At 58.9% G+C, this 18,160-nt stretch overlaps 1 protein-coding gene and 1 long non-coding RNA gene across 4 annotated transcripts in view; both read right to left on the bottom strand.

Moving 5' to 3' along the window:
- ABCA3 (ATP binding cassette subfamily A member 3) overlaps window positions 1-18,160 on the bottom strand; it is a 45,803-nt gene that overhangs the window by 8,548 nt on the left and 19,095 nt on the right. For 2 of the 3 annotated variants that reach the window (XM_086691536.1, XM_086691537.1), the window contains exons 11-22: window positions 17,220-17,393; window positions 13,569-13,750; window positions 10,632-10,775; window positions 10,050-10,179; window positions 9,755-9,909; window positions 9,361-9,516; window positions 9,036-9,246; window positions 8,151-8,301; window positions 6,626-6,724; window positions 5,518-5,704; window positions 4,519-4,822; window positions 2,224-2,497 (exon numbers count right to left, since the gene is read on the bottom strand). In XM_086691536.1, the coding sequence (XP_086547662.1) occupies window positions 2,224-2,497; window positions 4,519-4,822; window positions 5,518-5,704; window positions 6,626-6,724; window positions 8,151-8,301; window positions 9,036-9,246; window positions 9,361-9,516; window positions 9,755-9,909; window positions 10,050-10,179; window positions 10,632-10,775; window positions 13,569-13,750; window positions 17,220-17,393 (2,167 nt within the window). The remainder of the gene's footprint in view (window positions 1-2,223; window positions 2,498-4,518; window positions 4,823-5,517; window positions 5,705-6,625; window positions 6,725-8,150; window positions 8,302-9,035; window positions 9,247-9,360; window positions 9,517-9,754; window positions 9,910-10,049; window positions 10,180-10,631; window positions 10,776-13,568; window positions 13,751-17,219; window positions 17,394-18,160) is intronic. The other variant, XM_086691538.1, reaches the window with a different exon arrangement.
- LOC147573208 (uncharacterized) lies at window positions 2,961-4,512 on the bottom strand. The gene is made up of 2 exons (XR_015245296.1): window positions 3,228-4,512; window positions 2,961-2,994 (listed from the first exon to the last, which is right to left on the bottom strand). It is a non-coding gene; the product is annotated as an uncharacterized LOC147573208 (long non-coding RNA).

Below are 18,160 nucleotides of genomic sequence, written 5' to 3'. Positions count from 1 at the left end.
AAACAATACAGGGGCGCCTGGGTGGCTCAGTCGGTTGAGCGTCCGACTTCGGCTCAGGTCACGATCTCGCGGTCCGTGAGTTCGAGCCCTGCGTCGGGCTCTGGGCTGACAGCTCAGAGCCTGGAGCCTGCTTCTGATTCTGTGTCTCCCTCTCTCTCTGACCCTCCCCCGTTCATGCTCTGTCTCTCTCTGTCTCAAAAATAAATAAACGTTAAAAAAAAAAAATTAAAAAAATAAACAATACAAAAATATGTATATTAAAAAAACAACAGTTAAAAACAGAACCACCCTATGACCCAGCAATTGCACTTATGGGTGGTTATCCAAAGAAAATGAAGCCTTAGGGTGCCTGGGTGGCTCAGTTGGTTGGGCGTCTGACTCGATTTTGGCTCAGGTCATGTTCCTAGGGCCACGTGATCGAGCCCCACATTGTGCTCTGCTTAGGGTTCTCTCTCCCTCTCTCTTTCTCTCTCTCTCTGCCTCTGCCCCACTCCCTCACTCGCACACACTCTCTAAAATTAAAAAAAAAAAAAATGAAGAAACCTCCCCCTCCCCACGTTCACAGCAGCGTTATTTACAACAGCCAAAGCAGAAACAACAGCATGTCCATCGACAGGTGAGTGGAGAGAGAGACTGTGCTACATACACAATAGAGTATTTTCCAGCCACAGCAGAGAAGGAGAACCTGCCGTGTGTGACAACGTGGATGGGCCTGGAGGGCACCGTGCTGAATTAACTAAGTCAGACAGAGAAAGACGACTACCATAAGATCTCACTTACACACGGAATCTACAAACGAAACAAAAAGGAACTCACAGATACAGAGAACGGACTGGTGCTTGCCAGGGGGTGGGCAAAGCGGGTGAAGGGCGTCAACTAGCTTCCAGTCATAAAATAAGTGAGTCCTGGGGACGCCACGTCGGGCACGGTGACTACAGTTAAGGTTAACCCGATACTGGGTTGCTCATTTGAAAGTTGCTCAGACAGGATCTTAAAACTTCTCACCACAAGGGAAAAAACTTGTAACTACGTGCGATGAGGGTGATGAGGGGTGTGAACCAGACTCTCTGGGGTCATCCTTTCACGATGCATCTGGAACTAAAACAACTGGGACAATTCTATCAGATTCGGCGCTGGCCCCGCCCTGTGAGTACTAACAACCACTCCAGCCCACGTCACAACAGGTGACCTCCGTCTCCTAAAGCTGCTGAAACAGAACCAAAGTTCCTGCCGCCCCGACCTCAGCTGACCTGGGGGTCTCCTCACACAGAGCCCACCGGGAAGGAGCTGCCAACTTCTCGATGCCCCCAGCACAGTCCCCCACCCCACCTGTGGCCGCTGACCACCCCGCCCAGGTCCGAGGGCCCCGCAGGCGTGTGTCCCCAGGGCCCAAGCAGATCGGAGGCCCCTCCCCAGGGCTGTGCGGCCTTCAGACCACCAGTCCGACCCGCCACGAGTGTTCATCCGTGTGCCCGCCTGTCCCTGGCAGGACAAGGAGGGCACAGAGCGGCTGCTGTGTCTCTGCTTTCAGGGTAGAGACAGGAGGTAGCAGAGGGGGACGAAGACATCGCAAGGCCCAGAGCAGTCCGGTGTGCGGGGGGGTGGGGATAAGGCTGCCCCTCCCCGTTAATTAATCGCCCCACACGGAGTCACTGATCTTGTTCCGAAACTGATTTTCTTGGCCTCTTCTGGATGTTCTGGGGTTTAGGGGCATTTAGGGGGCTCTGTGACCAGCATGGGGGAGAGTCCCACACATACCAGAGCATGACAAGGCCTGAGAAGAGAGAGGCCCACAGGGCTCCCTGATTTGAGGCCACCTTGGGCAGCGATACCTGACTTCACTGTGTTCTGTATTCTGGTTCACACACAGAGGCACCGCCCCGGGCACAAGTGTGTGCCGAGACCCCCGGGGACAATAGCCAGCAGGAGCCGGGTGCAGATTAGGGAAGAGGGCACGGCTGTGCTCCGAGGCCTCAGGAGTCCCCCCTCGGATACTTCAGTATGTGGGATAGGGCCTCCCCAGCTAATCTGTTGTCTGAGGAGACCGTGAATACGCAGGGCTGGGGAAGACGTGGGGCAGAGGTTCCCTGGCCCAAACCCAGAAGCTTCCTGAAGGCACAAACTGTGCTTCATCCGCCTACGTGGCCCTTGGTGGCCCTGGCGGTGCCCGGTGCGAGGCCCTGATGGGTGGGGGCAGGGCCCTGGCAGGGGCAGTGCACCTACTCGTTGAACTGGTCCTTGGCGGCCTGCAGGGCGCTCCGGGGCTGGGGGTAGTTGGAGACCACGATGGAGGCCCGGGGGCCGCACAGCAGCTTGAACAGAAGGTTGTCGACGACAGCCAGCGCAGTGGCTGGGGAGTGGTACGCCTGGTTGTTGAACAGGGCAGTGACGACCGTCCGCTCGCCGACGTCTCCGAAGGACACGGCCACCAGGCACCGCTCGTTGAAGCCACCTCCCTCCACCGAAGCCCTGAAAACCAGGAACTCCTCCAGGTCACCTGGGGGGCGACAGAGGGTCAGGAGTGGACGACGGCCCCTGGGGCACGTGCCCGAGGCGCCCACTCTGAGGAGCTCGGAGGCCTGGAGGGGCCGTGGCAAGGAAACACCACCTTCTACTCTCGCGGAGCCCACGGGCCGGGGGGCCACGTCACGGGAGCGGCGGGGCCTGGGCGAGCGGGCACCCCGGGGCCACAGGAGGCCAAGTGGGAGGGCCACACTCCTCCTGCCCCCCAAATGCCTCCCGAGACTAAAGGGAGGCAGCCCTGGACCAGGGCCGGTGGGGCAGGGAGGAGGCCACTCCGGAGAGGGAGAGGCTCTAAGAGGCAGACCTGTGACCTCCTGTGGGGCGGCTGGGCAAGCCAGCGGGTAGGGGGCTGCCCTCGAGGGGCGAGATTAGACAGGACCTCCGCCTGTTTCTCTGGTTTTCCAGTTTTTATGGAATGAGTAAGTAACCTTTCGTAATCAGGAGAAAAAGGTGGTCTTTAAAAAGAGTGGCCTGGGGCGCCTGGGTGGCTCAGTCGGTTGAGCGTCCGACTTCGGCTCAGGTCACGATCTCGCGGTCCGTGAGTTCGAGCCCCGCGTCGGGCTCTGTGCTGACAGCTCAGAGCCTGGAGCCTGTTTCCGATTCTGTGTCTCCCTCTCTCTCTGACCCTCCCCCGTTCATGCTCTGTCTCTCCCTGTCTCAAAAATAAATAACCATTAAAAAAAAAAAAAAAAAAAAAGAGTGGCCTGAGGGAGTGGGGCCCAGGGAGGAGGAGGATTCCCTCCTCACCAGCAAGAACCCTGGCAAACCCCACTGCAGGTGCCGGACCCTCTGGGCATTCGAGGAGCCAGGACCCGCCCCAGCCCTGCTTCGCTCCGTGGTGGAGATGTGGGGACAGGGGTTCAGACAGGGGTGCTGGGGTCCACCCTATGGTCGCTGGCGGCTGCCCGGCCCAGCATCACGTGCACCTACACACGCCCTCACTGCCCTGGCCTGTAAACGGGGTCGAGAGAGAGGACGTCTGCCTTGCAGGCCCTAGGGTCAGCAAGGGGCAGGGACGCGTCCGGGAGCCCTGATGTTAAGAGTGACAGAGGCTCTGCCAATGGGGCCGCAGCCGCCATCACAGAAGAAAAAGCATCCGATGGCCTTAAAAGCAGTGAAACAAGACCGCACGGCGAGGCGAACAAAGCCGGAAGGTTGCACGCTCGACAAGGGAATGGACACTTTGGTCTTCCAGAAGGACTCAGGCCAGGGGCATCTGAGGCCATGTCCCGAACCCCCCAGAGCCACCATGTGCCACGAGATGCCCAGAATCTTTGGGCCAGGCTGGGGGACAGCCGGCAAACGTGGCAGAGGGCACACGGAGGTGACAGGATGTCTCCTGAGGCCTAACCAGGGTCGCAGGGGTGGTCAGGGCCACACTGGGACTCGGGGCAGAAGCGGGCACTGGAAGGCAGGCTGGTTCCAGTTCCGGGACGCAGAGGCATCCAGCCTTCCCCTAAACCAGAGCCTGCTTCCTGAGTCTCTGGGCTGCGGTCCAGCAGGGGGAGGGAGCAGCAAGCCAAGGCCACCTTCCCCCACGTCTGGCCCATCCGACCCGAGCTCGAGGCCTGCTCTGAACCCAGGGCCGCGTCTGACTGCCAGGGCCAGGGACGCAGGTGCTTCGGTCTGAGATGCTAGAAGAGAGCACCATGTTACCTCAGTGTGTGCTGTGACCTGCCCGGCAAACGAAGGGCAATGGTGACACCACGGAGGTTTCATGTTTCACCTCTGACCCCGACACAGACCTAAGTGGCCGCCCGTCCTGGGCAAACCTTAGTCCCAGATGCTGCCTGTGCCTTCCTGACTCAGGCAACGGCCTTCCCCCTAGTGGTGATGTCCGGAGGCAGTTGTGGTTGTCACGACGCGGTGGGGAGAGGGGGACGCAATGCCAGGGATACTTCTCAACATCCCAGGGTGCGCAGACAGGGAGGAGCCAACGCCCCAAATGCCCACGGTGCCTGCGCTGAGAAGCTGGGCTCCGGGCCCGGCCCTTACCCAGCACCTCCCGCGGCTCCTGGCCCTCGGCCTGCAGCATGGCCTTCAGCTGCTCCGACAGCTGCTGGTCCAGCCGGGAGGCCCCGGGGACAGCAAAGGGCACGACAGTTCTGCCGTACGCGCCCAGGGTCAGCTCCAGCATGGGGTCATCAAAGGTCTCCGAGGAGTAGTTGACGGCCAGGAGGGCCAGGGTGACGCACGTCAGAGGGACCAGGACCTGGGCCACCACCATCTTCCACTCGCGCAAGCTGTACACGGCCTTCTTCAGGAACATGGCCCAGAACTGCTGGCAGTGGAGGGCGAGCTGTGGCAGAGGGGACGGGCTGTCACGGTGCCCCGCGGGGCCAGCAGCACACCCCTGCCCCCCACCCTCAGCCGCAGGCACGGTCCCAGCACACGCCTGGTGGCCTCCAACCGATGCGTGCGCCCCGAGGCCCCAGGGCTTCTTGCAAAGCTCCTCCTTCAGTAACACGGGAGATGTGCACATCCGTGTCCCTGCGGGTCCCCACAAGGGCCTTGGGGGGTCCCACCACACTGGGGGAGCCAAGGCCGCTGCCTTTCCCCCGATCTTGGCAGGGGACCCCGTCTGCGCTCATACGGGAGCCCTCCAAGCGTGGGGACCCCTCCAGGGTCAGACTCCTGCTCTGCCACGTGCTGGCCAGGCCACCGTGACCCAGACTCTGCTTTTCCGTCTGTAAGACAGAGCAGCGCTGCCCTTTACTGAGCGAACACCAGGCTTACGGCAAAGCCCTCGGTAAACAGAGCAGAGTCAGCAGCATATGCAACGCGGCCCACTTAGAACAAAACGATATTACAGTCGCTGAATTAAAATGTGCTGGGTTTTCCTTCTCCCTGCTGTGACCGCGTGAGCTGTAATCTGCCCTCTTCCCAGTGAACTGACCCTCCAGGAGCCCTTATCTGTCCCCCTGGATGCTAACACGTGGGGCTCAGGGGTCTCCCAGCCTTCCCGCACCGGCCGGCCCAGCCCTCGGCACTCACCCCAGTGTTGAGCTTGGCGGTGGTGCACTCGTCCTCGATCAGGGAGCCAATGCCGTCGGTCGGGTCCATGGCCCCGCACAGGTGGCTGTCCACTGCCCAGTCGCTCGCCCGCCTCTCGTGCTGGTATTGCAGGGCAGGGAGCTGGATGGCCTGGATGTCCATGCTGGTGTCCACCAGTTTGCCCACACTGTGCCAAGACACAGGAGGCCCGGTCACCGCTCAGCTCCCCGCGGGGGCCGTCAGGGAGGGAGGAGGAGGGGCACGCTGTTAGCTCTGCTGGCTGTGGTTTGTCTCCTCACGTGCCCATCACCAGATGCCATCAGAACACCAGACGTGGAGTCCACGAGGGACAGATAACCGGACAAGGCCCCTGCCCACAAGGACCGCGGTCTCCCTGCGAGATGGGCCAAAGCCACAGGGACGGGAAGGGGGGTACTGGGGGCATGATGGAGGCCCCGGGAGTGTAGTTGTGCCAGCACTGGGCGCCATGGGTCCGGGCGCCCGGGGCCGAGCTGGGACCGACGGGCAGGTGCGTGTGCTCCGGGAGGAGCCGCCCAGGAATGGCTCAGTGGGGACGGGTGTGCGTGGGGGGAGTGCAGGCAGCGGCCGGGTGGGTGGGTGGTGGGGCCGCGTGGACACCCGTGAACCACCTGATATGTGCACACCGCGCACACACTCACTGTTCTGCCTCCTCGCTAGGTCCCGGGATCCTCAGAGAAAAACATGTACCTCACACGTACTTTTGTTCCTTCCAGTGCCTAGCACTCCATCTGCCAAATAGGCGCTGGAGGAAAATCTGGTGAACATCTTCGCCGCCCCGGGCAGCCCCTGCCGCCCGCAGTTCTGGGGGCCTGCCTGTCGGGCCCGCATGGTGAACAGAGGCCGCCTGCACCCTCCCCATGAAGGGGGGTGGGGCGGAAGTTTCCGGAGAGGAGATCGGAGTTCAGCCGCCCTCGGCCTTCCGAGTGCCCTGGGGAGTTGGGGCCCCGCCCACGCCGGCGTGCCCCCCCTCAGGTCGGGGTTGGATCTGACAGTCAGGGGGCTGCTTCACCGGCACGCTGTCGGCAAGCATCGGCGCCTAGACTGATGGACGCCCGCGTTTACTGACCGGAGGAAGACCTCCTCCATGGTGGTGACCGAGGCCCCGAAGCTGGCGATCCCCAGCTCCTTCTGCTGCTTCTCCAGTTTGGCAAACAGACTTTCGAACCTGGAAGCAAGACCTCGAGTGAAGAGCTGCCTCTCAGTGACTTTGGAGGCAACTTATTCCTCCACGTGGCCCGGGGCAGGGCAGAGCGGCCTTGGCGCCTGGAAAAGCTGCCTGGAAAACCGGGAGTTGGGTTTGTTTCCCCCTCTTTTTCCCTACGTGACATTTTAAGAGAGAGAGCATACATGTGCAAGCTGGGGACGGGGGCAGAGAGAAAGAGAGAGACAGAATCTTAAGCGGGCTCCACACTCAGTGGATCCCACAAGCCCGTGAACTGAGCGGAAATCAGGAGTCAGATGCTCAACTGACTGAGACACCCAGGCGCCCCGGCCACATGACCTTCTGCCGTGAGGACTTAGGCCTGAGATACTGTTTGCTAGAAAATATCCACGTGAAATCACAAAACCAAAAAACCAAAAAACCTGGAGGATATTCATTCGGTTGCAGGGTTTCTAAGGAAAAAAATCACAGAGGAAAAGATAGGACCCGTTAAATGTAAAGTATCTGCATGGGGAAAAAAGTCCCACAAAATCAATGACCAAATGGAAAAAATTGCAGCAAAAATGGTTGATATCGCTCCATAAAATGCTCTGACTGATACACGAGCGAGAGACAGGAACACACGATATCCAGAGAAAGCCGTGTGAGCGGCGGCAAGACTGACCTCCTGTTAGCAGGAGTGGAAGGAAAACAAAATGCCATTTCAGCCACTGGATATGCAAATATTTAAAAAAGAACTTCATCAAAGCTGGCAAGCATGGTGTAAAATGGACACTGTCCCGTCCTGCTGACGGGGAAGTCACGTACATCACCTCTGCGGGAGGAACTTGGTCCCCTTTGCCCCTCCTGAGGGGGTCACTGGAGATTTAGACCAAGAGTTTTCTAGAAGGATGTCTCCTGGCGTATTCTTGGGGGGAAACCAGGAGTGCGTGGTGCTGGAACAGATGTTGACGAAGTCACGGTGTGACGGAGTGGGGCAACCCAAAACCACACCATCGATCGGGCTCGTAGCAACACTAAACAGACTTTAAAGATTTATACCCCAAAGTTTCTGAACGTGAATCGAGGGTTGGGTTCTTACCCCCCACACCAGAACCTGCTCTGTTCACAAGGCTTCGGCGCGTGACTCATAGCGTGAGACAAAGAAGACACACACATTCACGATTCCACGAGGAGCTCATGGGCGCTGTGCGCGGGCGAACCTGGGAGGAGGGCCTGGCCGTGTGCCGAGAGGGACGGCAGACACTCTCCACCCAGGGAGGGTTCCCAGTTCCACTGCACTGGTTCTCCACCTACTGTCACAGCTGTGGGCTTGGGAGCCCTGCTGGCTGAGCCTGACAGGCAGGAGCGGGGGACCCTACGCACGGAGCCTCCGAGGCCCACTGAGCCCCCTTCTCAGGGCCGTGCCTGCGCCCCTGGGGACGCGTACCTGTGGGTGCTCTCCTTGGGCAGGATGAAGGACAGCTCTGCACCGGCTCTGCTCTCCAGCGTGGCGCTGGGGACGTGGTGGCGCACCAGCCGGGAGATGGCCTCGGGGTCACAGTGGGGCTCCTTCACCAGTGTCATGTGGTAGCCCGCACCTGCAACACCGAGGAGCCCCCCCGGGACGCCGTGTCCTACTTCTGCCGTCCCTCCGGGCCCTCGGCTCGTGACCAGGACAGGTCGTGGGAAAGAGGCCGGAAAGCAGGGACGGCGGCACTGGAGCGGATGCACCTGGACTCCTCGGTGCCATCCTCGGGGCTTTTCTCCCAGGCCCTTGCTGGGTGGAGACGCTGGGGGACCTGGGAGTGCTGCCGGTACGGACGTGAGGCCCAAGATGGGCTCTGCAGTCCACTCTCAGGCTGCGGCAGGAACCGTCCCCAAGACCTGCCCTCTCTGCTTTCTCCACAAGGGAGCCCCAGACAACGGCGGCCCCGAGGGTGACCACGTCTGGTCGCCATCCGCCGGGCAGGGCTGTGTGCCGGCCGAGGGACTGGGGAAGGGAGGTGCACAAGTCCCGGGGTGTCTGAGGAGGGGAGCTCGTCTGCTGGTGGGATGTGGGTGGGCCTGGGGCATCGGACCATGAGCTGCCTTCGAGGAAGCCACACTCACATGGCAAACCCAGCCCTGGAATGTGCCACAGGCCGCGCACCTCCACGGTAGCCAGTGTGGCCTCTGCAAGGGCACCGCTGGTCTCGGCGGCCTTGGCTGACGCTTCGCTGCCCCTTCCCGGTCACGGCGGGACGTCGTCCTAACCCAATCAAGACTGCTCCCGCGCTTCCTCCTCCCGTCCCGGCCCCTGTCCCGGCCGCAGGGCCCTGCCCGCCCCGCTCACCGTACTTCTGCTTGAGGAACAGCGAGGACCCGCAGCACTGAAGCTCCCCCTTGGCCATGATGGCCACGCGGTCCCCCAGCAGGTCAGCCTCGTCCATGAAGTGCGTGGTGAGCAGCACGGTGCGCTGGCTCTTGTGCTGCTGCAGCAGGTCCCAGATGGCCCTCCTGGAGACGGCGTCCATGCCCGAGGTGGGCTCGTCCAGCATCAGCACCTGCGGACCGTGCCGAGGAGCCGGTGGCGGGTGGCAGGGTGGCGGGGTGGCGGCGGCTCCCCGTGGCCGCCCGCCGTGCTGGGCGCCCCGCCCCGGGGCCTCCCGCCCGCCTACCTTGGAGCCCGCGATGAGGGCGATGCCGATGGACAGCTTGCGCCTCAGGCCCCCGCTCAGGCACCTGCTCAGGGAGTCCCGCTTGTCCTCCAGGCTGAGGGCGTGCAGCATCCGCTGGACCTCTTCGGGGCACTTGAGGCGGGACAGGCCCTTCAGCTGAGACAGCAGGGGCAGGGACGTCGGGCAGGGGCTCCCGGGCTTGGCGCCTCCTCCTTCCCTCCGCGTGCTGCGCCGCGTGCCCTGACTTCCCTCCCCGCCGCCCCGCTGCAGGTCTGCGAGCGGCTGCTCCAGGTGGGTTCTATTTGCTGGGAAGCTGGGGGTTCACGCCTTGGGGCCCAAGCTCGCAGACAAGGAAGCCACTACACGACCTAAGCGCACTCAGCGGCCGGCTCACCTGTGCGTAGAAGTACAGGTGTTCTGCGACGGTCAGGTTGTCAAACAGGATGTCGTGCTGCGGGCACAGGCCCAAGCTCTTGCGGATCTGAACCATGTCCTGTGAAATCTCGTACCCGTTGATATACGCCCGGCCGCTGGTTGGGGGAAAGAGACCTAGGGCCAAGCAGAAGACCCGGAGGCCGAAGTTCAGCGGGAACACCGGACCCTCTCCCCACCCCCGTCAGCACGAGGTGTGACCGTTGTCTGGCCGGACCGCTGACCGGCCGGCCGGAGCCGAGGCCATGGCGCCTCACCTGTGAGCATGGAGAGGGTGGTGGTCTTCCCCGCGCCGTTGTGGCCCAGCAGCACCGTGATCTGCCCCTCGTACAGGTTCAGATTCAGGTCTCTGACGGCTGCTTTGCCCTTGTTCCCCACTCTGAACACCTGCAGCAAAGGCCGAGGGCAGCCCTGGACTTCAGGCCCTGCCTGGCCCCCAGCCCCCGCTGGAACACCTGCCCGACGGGTCTCAGGAGACATTGCCCAGCGTGGCCGGTCAGTGCAGAGGCGGGAAATTTCTGGCGAAGTGCTGATTGGAGGCCATGCCTCCCCCTACCCCCGCCCCGGGTGATGTCTGTCCCGCTTCAGTGGACCAGCAAGTGTTTGGGGGCAGGGCTGACTCCGGGGTTAGCCCAGGCAGCATGCACTGCTGGCTCCCCTGAGTCACCTGAGCCCTGGGGACAGAGCCTGGGGAGGGGTCAGAGAGCAGCCACGGGGGTCTAGGAGCAACAGGGCCTGGGGGATGGCCCCCAGCTTGGAGACAGCCCTGGGCAAGGTGGCAGGTCTCATGCCCCGTGGCATGAGGTCCCCATCCCCACCCACCCCACAGGGGGCGGCACCTTGGTCACATGCTTGATCTTGATCCCGGCCACCAGGTCCTCTGGCTCAGCCTCAAAGTACTCGGTTCTGAGCACTTTCTCTGGATCATCATCTTCCTCTTCTTTCCCCAAAACTGTCCGTGGGTGCCCGCACCAGTACGAGGGCTGGGGTGGAAAGCAGATGGGTCTCAAGCAGCCAACTCGTGTCAGTTCATTGTGTTTGTGAGGAATGGCATCAGGTTCCCCGACACGCCAAACACTGTCAGCAAACAGCCCTCGCCCGGGGCCCTGCTGCAGAGGTGGGGCGGCCCGAGGCCTCTGTGGGGCGCGGGTGCCCGCGGCTCCTCCCTCATCTACCTGGGGAGGCTCTGAGCCTCTTTCCTGACCCGCCATTTGGGCACACAATCCCTGACAGGCTTGTTGGTGGTGCAGACAACTCACATGTGACACAGATGAAAAGTAAATGAGGACCTTTAAACCAAAGACAGGCTGCTGAATGTTCCAGTCCAGGGCACTGTCCGGGCAAAACAGGAGGGAGGCTGTGTCTCCACGCCTGACTGGCCCTCACTCAGCTACACAGGAGCTCACAAAATAAGCAAGAGGAGCCAAAAGGCCTGGCCTTCCCTTGCTATGAGGAAGCTTCCCCGCCCTCTGTCTAGACAAGGACCACAGCCATCTGTCTAGAAAATCCCTGCCCAATGTCTAGACAACAACCCCTGCCTTCCATCTAGACAATAACCCCTGCCATCTGTATAGACAATGACCCCCACTCTCCATGTAGACAATGACCCCTGCCATCTGTATAGACAACGACCCCCGCCTTCTATCTAGACAATGAGCCTCGCCATCTGTCTAGACAACGACCCCCATCGTCCATCAAGACAATGACCCCTGCCCTCTGTCTAGACAATGACCACCACCATCTGTCTAGACAACTCCTGCCCTCTGTCTAGACAACAACCCCCGCCTTCTATCTAGACAATGACCCCCACCTTCCATCTAGACAATGACCCCTGCCTTCTGTCTAGATAAAAAACCATGCCCTCAGTCTAGACAAGGAACCCTGCCCTCTGTCTAGCCACAACAATGCCAGGCTGTGGGATGCGTAAGAATACAGCCACAGGCCATGCAGAACCCCTGCCCTTGGGTGGTCCATGGGCACAGATGACACACAGGTGTGGGGAGGGTCACAGGAAAGGGAAGAACCGGGCCCTGGGAGAGCCGCCCCCAGTTAAGCCCCACAGGGGCACCCCCATCTCCGTTCTTGGTACTTCCCATGCCTGGAATGGTTCTAGCACACCACGGCCTGTTGGTCTTTTTTTTAATGTTTGTTGTTGTTTGAGAGAGAGGGAAAGAGAGAGTGCATGCATGTGCACAAGCATGAAGGGCAGAGTGAGAGAGAGGGAGACAAAGAATCTCAAACAGGCTCCAAGGTGTCAGTGCAGAGCCCAAGGTGGGGCTCGAACCCACAAACTGTGAGATCATGACCTGAGCCGAAATCAGGAGTCGGATGCTTAAGTGACTGAACCACCCGGGTGTCCCCAGCCTGTTGGTCTTTTTTTTTTTTTTAATTTTTTTTAACGTTTATTTATTTTTGAGACAGAGAGAGACAGAGCATGAATGGGGCAGGGGCAGAGAGAGAGGGAGACACAGAATCGGAAGCAGGCTCCAGGCTCTGAGCCATCAGCCCAGAGCCCGACGCGGGGCTCGAACTCACAGACCGTGAGATCGTGACCTGAGCTGAAGTTGGACGCTTAACTGACTGACCCACCCAGGCCCCCCCCAGCCTGTTGGTCTTAAGGGACACACTTCTCACGTTTTACAGGGCTCTGAAATCAGAGTGTGTCACAGATCACGGAGTGCCACAGTTAACTGTCACCATTTGTCTTGGTGAGAAAGTGACAGTGCCCCTATGGATCAGGGGCACCTTAGATGTGATGAAACACTCCAGTGTCTTCATGGTGAGTATGTGTGGAACCAGAGAGGGGACACTCAGGTGGCACCTCACCCGCCAGCAGCAGGAACTGATGGACCACATGGTGGTGGCCCCACGCGGTGTTGTGCTCAAAAACGAAGGTGATTCCTGAAAATGCAGATACTTAGTTCAAAGATGAAAACAAAACTTATAATTATGCACAGGTATCTAAAAGTATGTTTATACACAGATGCACACACATTTGTATTCAAGATAGCTAAGTTAGGTTAAAAAAAAAAAGCTTCAGGGTGCCTGGGTGGCTCAGTCAGTTAAGTGTCTGACTCTTGGTTTTGGCTCAGGTCATGATCTTGTGGTTGGTGAGTTCGAGCCACGTGTTGGGTTCTGAGCTGACAGCGCGGAGTCTGCTTGGGATTCTCTCTCTCTCTCTCTCTCTCTCTCTCTCTCTCTCTCTGCCCCTCCCACACATACACACACAGTCTCTCTCTCAAAGTAAAATAAACTTAAATAAACAAAAAAACCACCCCAAACAAGTTGCAAGACTTGTACAACATGGTCCCCTTTTCGTAAAAGCAAGTGTGCGTATATCACGCACCCACAGGCTCAGGCTGCCGGAGGGTACGTGCTCAGAACAGTCTGAACCACTGCACACCAAGGGGTCAGCACGGCTCGTCTCTGGGCGGTGGGACTGTGCCGGGAATCCCAGCAACGCGATCATTTTTACAAGAGGCTGGAAGCTGTGTTACTTGGTAGGCGGAGGAACCAGTGGGATATTTGTTTGACGTGAGGCCGGGGGTGGGCGTGTGCCGGTCCCGTGCTGCAGGGCCAGGGCGAGCCCTTTCCAGATCCTGGACTGCAGGGCTCATCTTGGCCTGTAGGGGGTCTCAGGGCCTTTGGGACACACGGCTCCCTGACTGCACGCGGGACATGCCCGACGAGGCGTTGAGTGCCAGGGACCGGAGGGGCCCGGGGCGTGTGCGGGGGACACCCCTGCCCCCGTGCGGAAGAGGGCCGCCAGCACTCACCGTGACGAAGAAGTACCAGGGCTGGGGCACGCCGAACTGCCCCGGGAACACGGCCTCCACGTACCAGGTCACCAGGCCGTAGAGCACGGAGTCCAGCAGTAGCATGCCCAGCACTTGCCCAAAGGAGAAGTCATCGTCCACGTTGACGGGACTCAGGAGGTTTCGCCACTGGACGCCCACGCCTGGAAGACACCGGGACGGGGGCCTGAAGCGGCCCCTCGGCCCCAGCGGCACCGCGCGCAGGTCCCCGCCAAGCCAGCGCGACTTCTCCCTTCCCGCTTTTACGGCACACCTGCGACTTTCCTCGAGGCTCTAGACAACAGCGAGCCACACAATCGGAAAGTTACAGAACACAGCAAGAGCCTGTGGACTGACGAGGGAGGCTCAGGTTTGATTTACGACCTACGTGCACATCCGTCCACGTCCACGTCCGCACACACGAAGACACACATGTACATATGCATGGTCTGGGTGAAGGCCAGCTCTGGAATAGCGGGCATTCAATCCGGGTCTTTTCAGAAACCGGGAGGACCTGACTCACACACAAACTCTCCTTAGCGGCGCTCGTAGGGTTTCGTCTTCCGTGGGTTTGCCGACAACAGCCCAAACGGTGCTTGGGGATTGGCCCCAGGGCCCCTCGCGGAAATGGCTATGCTCTGGCTTTGATCACTGTTCATTCTCAAGCAATTAGAAGTTTGCGTGTGTAGGGGCGCCTGGGTGGCGCAGTCGGTTAAGTGTCCAACTTCAGCCAGGTCATGATCTCGCGGTCCGTGAGTTCGAGCCCCGCGTCATGCTCTGGGCTGATGGCTCGGAGCCTGGAGCCTATTTCCGATTCTGTGTCTCCCTCTCTCTCTGCCCCTCCCCCGTTCATGCTCTGTCTCTCTCTGTCCCAAAAATAAATAAAAACTGAAAAAAGAAAAAAAAAAAAAAGAAGTTTGCGTGTGTAAGTAAATTCAGCGTCAGGGCGCCTGGGTGGCTCAGGTGGTTGAACGTCTGACTTCGGGCTCAGGTCATGATCCCGCAGTCCGTGAGTTTGAGCCCCGCGTCGGGCTCTGTGCTGACAGCTCAGAGCCTAGAGCCTGCTTCAGATTCTGTCTCCCTCTCTTTGCCATCTCCTCCCATCTCCTCTCGTGCTCTCTCTCTCAAAAATAAATAAACGTTAAAAAAAAAAAAAAAACAAACAACTTGAGCCTAAGTAAATTCAGTGTAGAACATTGAGAACAAGAGTGGCTGTATAGTTATACTCTTCTTTGTTAATGGCTTTAAAACAAAGTGTCTGAACCCTGCAAGGCGCAGTGCATCTTATTTATTTATTTTTAAGTGTTTGTTTACTCATTTTTGAGACACAGACAGAGTGTGGGTGGGGTAGGGGCAGACAGAATCCCAAGCAGACTCCACACTGTCAGCACAGAGCCCAGGGTGGGGCTGGAACTCATGAGTCGTAAGATCATGACCTGAGCTGAAATCAAGAATCAGACGCGGGGTGCCTGGGTGGCTCAGTCAGTTGAGTGTCCGACTTCGGCTCATGTCATATCTTGCACCCTGTGAGTTCGAGCCCCGCGTCGGTCTCTGTGATGATAGCTCGGAGCCTGGAGCCTGTTTCAGATTCTGTGTCTCCCTCTCTCTGCCCCTCCCCTCCCCTCAAAAAAATAAACAAACATTGAAAAAAAAAAGAGTCGGATGCTTAACCGACTGAGCCACCCAGGTGCCCCATAAATGTAGACTTTTTTTTTTATTAAAATTTTTTTTTTTACATTTTTAAAAAAAATTTATTTTTGAGAGATAGAGACAGCACAAGTGGGGGAGGGGCAGAGAGACAGAGGGAGACACAGAATCCGAAGCAGGCTCCAGGCTCTGAGCTGTCAGCACAGAGCCCGACGCGGGGCTCGAACTCACTGACTGTGAGATCATGACCTGAGCCGAAGTCGGACGTTCAACCGACTGAGCTACCCAAGCGCCCCCATAAATGTAGACTTTTAAAATGCACTGTCAGAGGCACCTGGGTGGCCCAGTCGGTTAACTGTCTGACTCTTGATTTCAGCTCAGGTCATGATCTCACAGTCTGTGAGACTGAGCCCTGCATCAGGCTCTGAGCTGACAGTGCAGAGTCTGCTTGGGATTCTCTCTCTCTGTCTCTCTCCCTCTCTACCCCTCCCCCGTGCTTGCCTATTCTCTCTCTCAAAAATAAATAAACAAGTGTACATTTATCACATACTACTAAACACAGAAACACAGATTTTTTAATGAGTATTTTTAGAATGATGGAAACAGAGCACGAGTGGCGGAGGGGCAGAGAGAAACGGAGACACAGAATCTGAGGCAGGCTCCAGCTTCTGAGCTGTCAGCACAGACAGCTCCAGCTCATGGATGGCGAGATCACGACCCGAGCTGAAGCCACACGCTTAACCAACTGAGCCACCCAGGTGCTCCAGAAACACAGATATTTAAAAGCCAAAGTGTCAGGGGCACCTGGTGGCTCAAGTGACTGAGCATCCGACTTCTGCTTGTTCATGATCTCATGGTTCCTGAGTTCAAGCCTCACAGAGGGCTAACTGCTGTCAGCATGGAGCCTGCTTCGGATCCTCTGTCTCCCTCTCTCTCTCTCTCAAAAATAAATAAACGTTAAAAATAAATAAATAAAAGCCAAAGCGTCAGAAGACCCTGCCAAGGAAGAAAACATTTCTAAAGACAAGGCCACGTGGAGGTGCCATGGGCTCTCTCCTCCCACAGACCCCCACCAGGAAGCCACAAGAGCCAGGACTGTGGGGAACGAGACCAGGCAGCCCGAGACAGAGACCCGGGGTGCACGGGGCCGGCACCGCAGGGGCACAGGTCAGTCCCGGGATGGGAGACTGCACTTCACCCCCTGAGAGAGGAGGCCAGAGCAGCGGCACACGCTCGGGGACGGACGCCGGCACAGGGCGGCCACGCAGAAGTTCGTGCTCCCCATCCCGCATCCTCTCAGCACAGGGGCAGGGACAGCTCCCTCCAAGGTCCTGAGCGCCTGGGGAGCCCTGGAGAGCCCTGGTGGCAAGCCCCAGCGGGTGGCTTTCAGGATTCAACAAGACCCTCTCCACCCTTTCCGGAAACCTGAGCGGGGGCAGCCCAGGTGCCAGTGTCAGCACAGTGATGCGCTTTGTTCAACCCGTGACGTTTACAAGATCAGGAAATTTCACAACACTCAGGACAACAGCTCTGGCCTGTGACTTGATTCACTCTCAGGTGTCTGTGCCCTCATCCCCCCTTACTGCGTAGGGAGGGGCTGGTTCTGGTTCTGCCACTTGACCAACAGCAGGGGGTTGTCTCCTCCTCACCCCCCCCCTTCCCTGTAGACTTTGGGGCCAGGTGCTGAGTCAAGATCCCCGCGGGGTCCTGCTCCCCACCCCCCCGCCACCAGCAGGACCTTGAGGCCGCACTGCCCCCCACGAGTGGTGGCCATGCAGCGTGGGACACGTTAACGCTCTGTCCTCTGGGCTTCAGGGCTCCTGCCCTGCCTCCCACCTGCTGGGACGTGAGCCTCCCCGTGACTGAGCACCTTCTGTCCCACCCCCGGCTCGCTGGGGTGCCCTGCTCGGAGCTGGAGCCACCCCTGGTCAGGCTCTCTTAGTAACTCAGTCGGCGAGGGCAGCTCGCCAGAAGGAAAATGCTCACCTTTCGCTTCAAATTTCCCCATGAGCTGGGCTCCCATCGCCATGGCGACATTGGACAGGAGGCAGGACAGGAGCTTCTGGCTGAGGGTCATCCAGTTGTATCGGGGGGCAACGAAGAAGTAGGGGGTGTACGTGAAGAAGTACAGGAAGCCCCCTATGGCTGCTGCCATGTTGGCTACGGATGGAGAGAAGACAGGTGTGCCGAACACGGGCTGCAGCGCAGGACTGAGGACCCCAGGCGCCACCCACGGCCTCTCCTCTCGTCCGGGCACGTGTGCCATGGGGAACGTGACCCCCAGGCTGACTTCCCCAGCCCTCTGCTGCAGACTGCACCTTGACCGTGCACACCGGACCCCCCAACCCCCCGGCCCAACCCCGCTTCCCACCAGGCATCCCACTCACCAGGGAGCCTGGCACACACCAAACAGACAAGCCTCTCCCCTCCCCTCCCCTCCCCTCCCCTCCCCTCCCCTCCCCTCCCCTCCAGGAGTAGCCAAAATCAAGAGCCAGAGGCCCCGCTGACTGAGCCTAGAGCCTTTTAAGAATATTGAACCCACTCTAAGCTAACAGTATTTTTACAAAAATCAACTAGATTTCCCACAATTTAGTGAGAAAGGTGGCACCGCGTTATGCTTTTGCAAACCTCTGTAATGTCTGATTTAAGAGGTTAGAGCTGGATTCTCGTATCTGCTCCCCGTTCACCCTGCCGTATCACACCGTTTGGGTTGAGGCCCATGAAGGAAACCGCCTTCGTCCAGATAAGTAGTTGGAAAAGGAGGAGGAATTTTAGCAGCCTTCTCGACATTTCCGGACATTCTTCTCTGAGACAGCGCTACTCAGGCGGTGGTTTCTCAAAGGCCACGTGCCACGTGGACTGAAACTGACCAAAGAACTTTTCGTGCTCTGGTATGTGAAAATCCACCTGTCTATCCCGCACTCTGA

Source organism: Puma concolor, chromosome E3 (assembly GCF_028749965.1).
Source record: "Puma concolor isolate L17-30 chromosome E3, mPumCon1.1.hap2, whole genome shotgun sequence".
NCBI lineage: Eukaryota > Metazoa > Chordata > Mammalia > Carnivora > Felidae > Puma > Puma concolor.
This window is presented reverse-complemented; position numbering and strand designations above follow the sequence as displayed.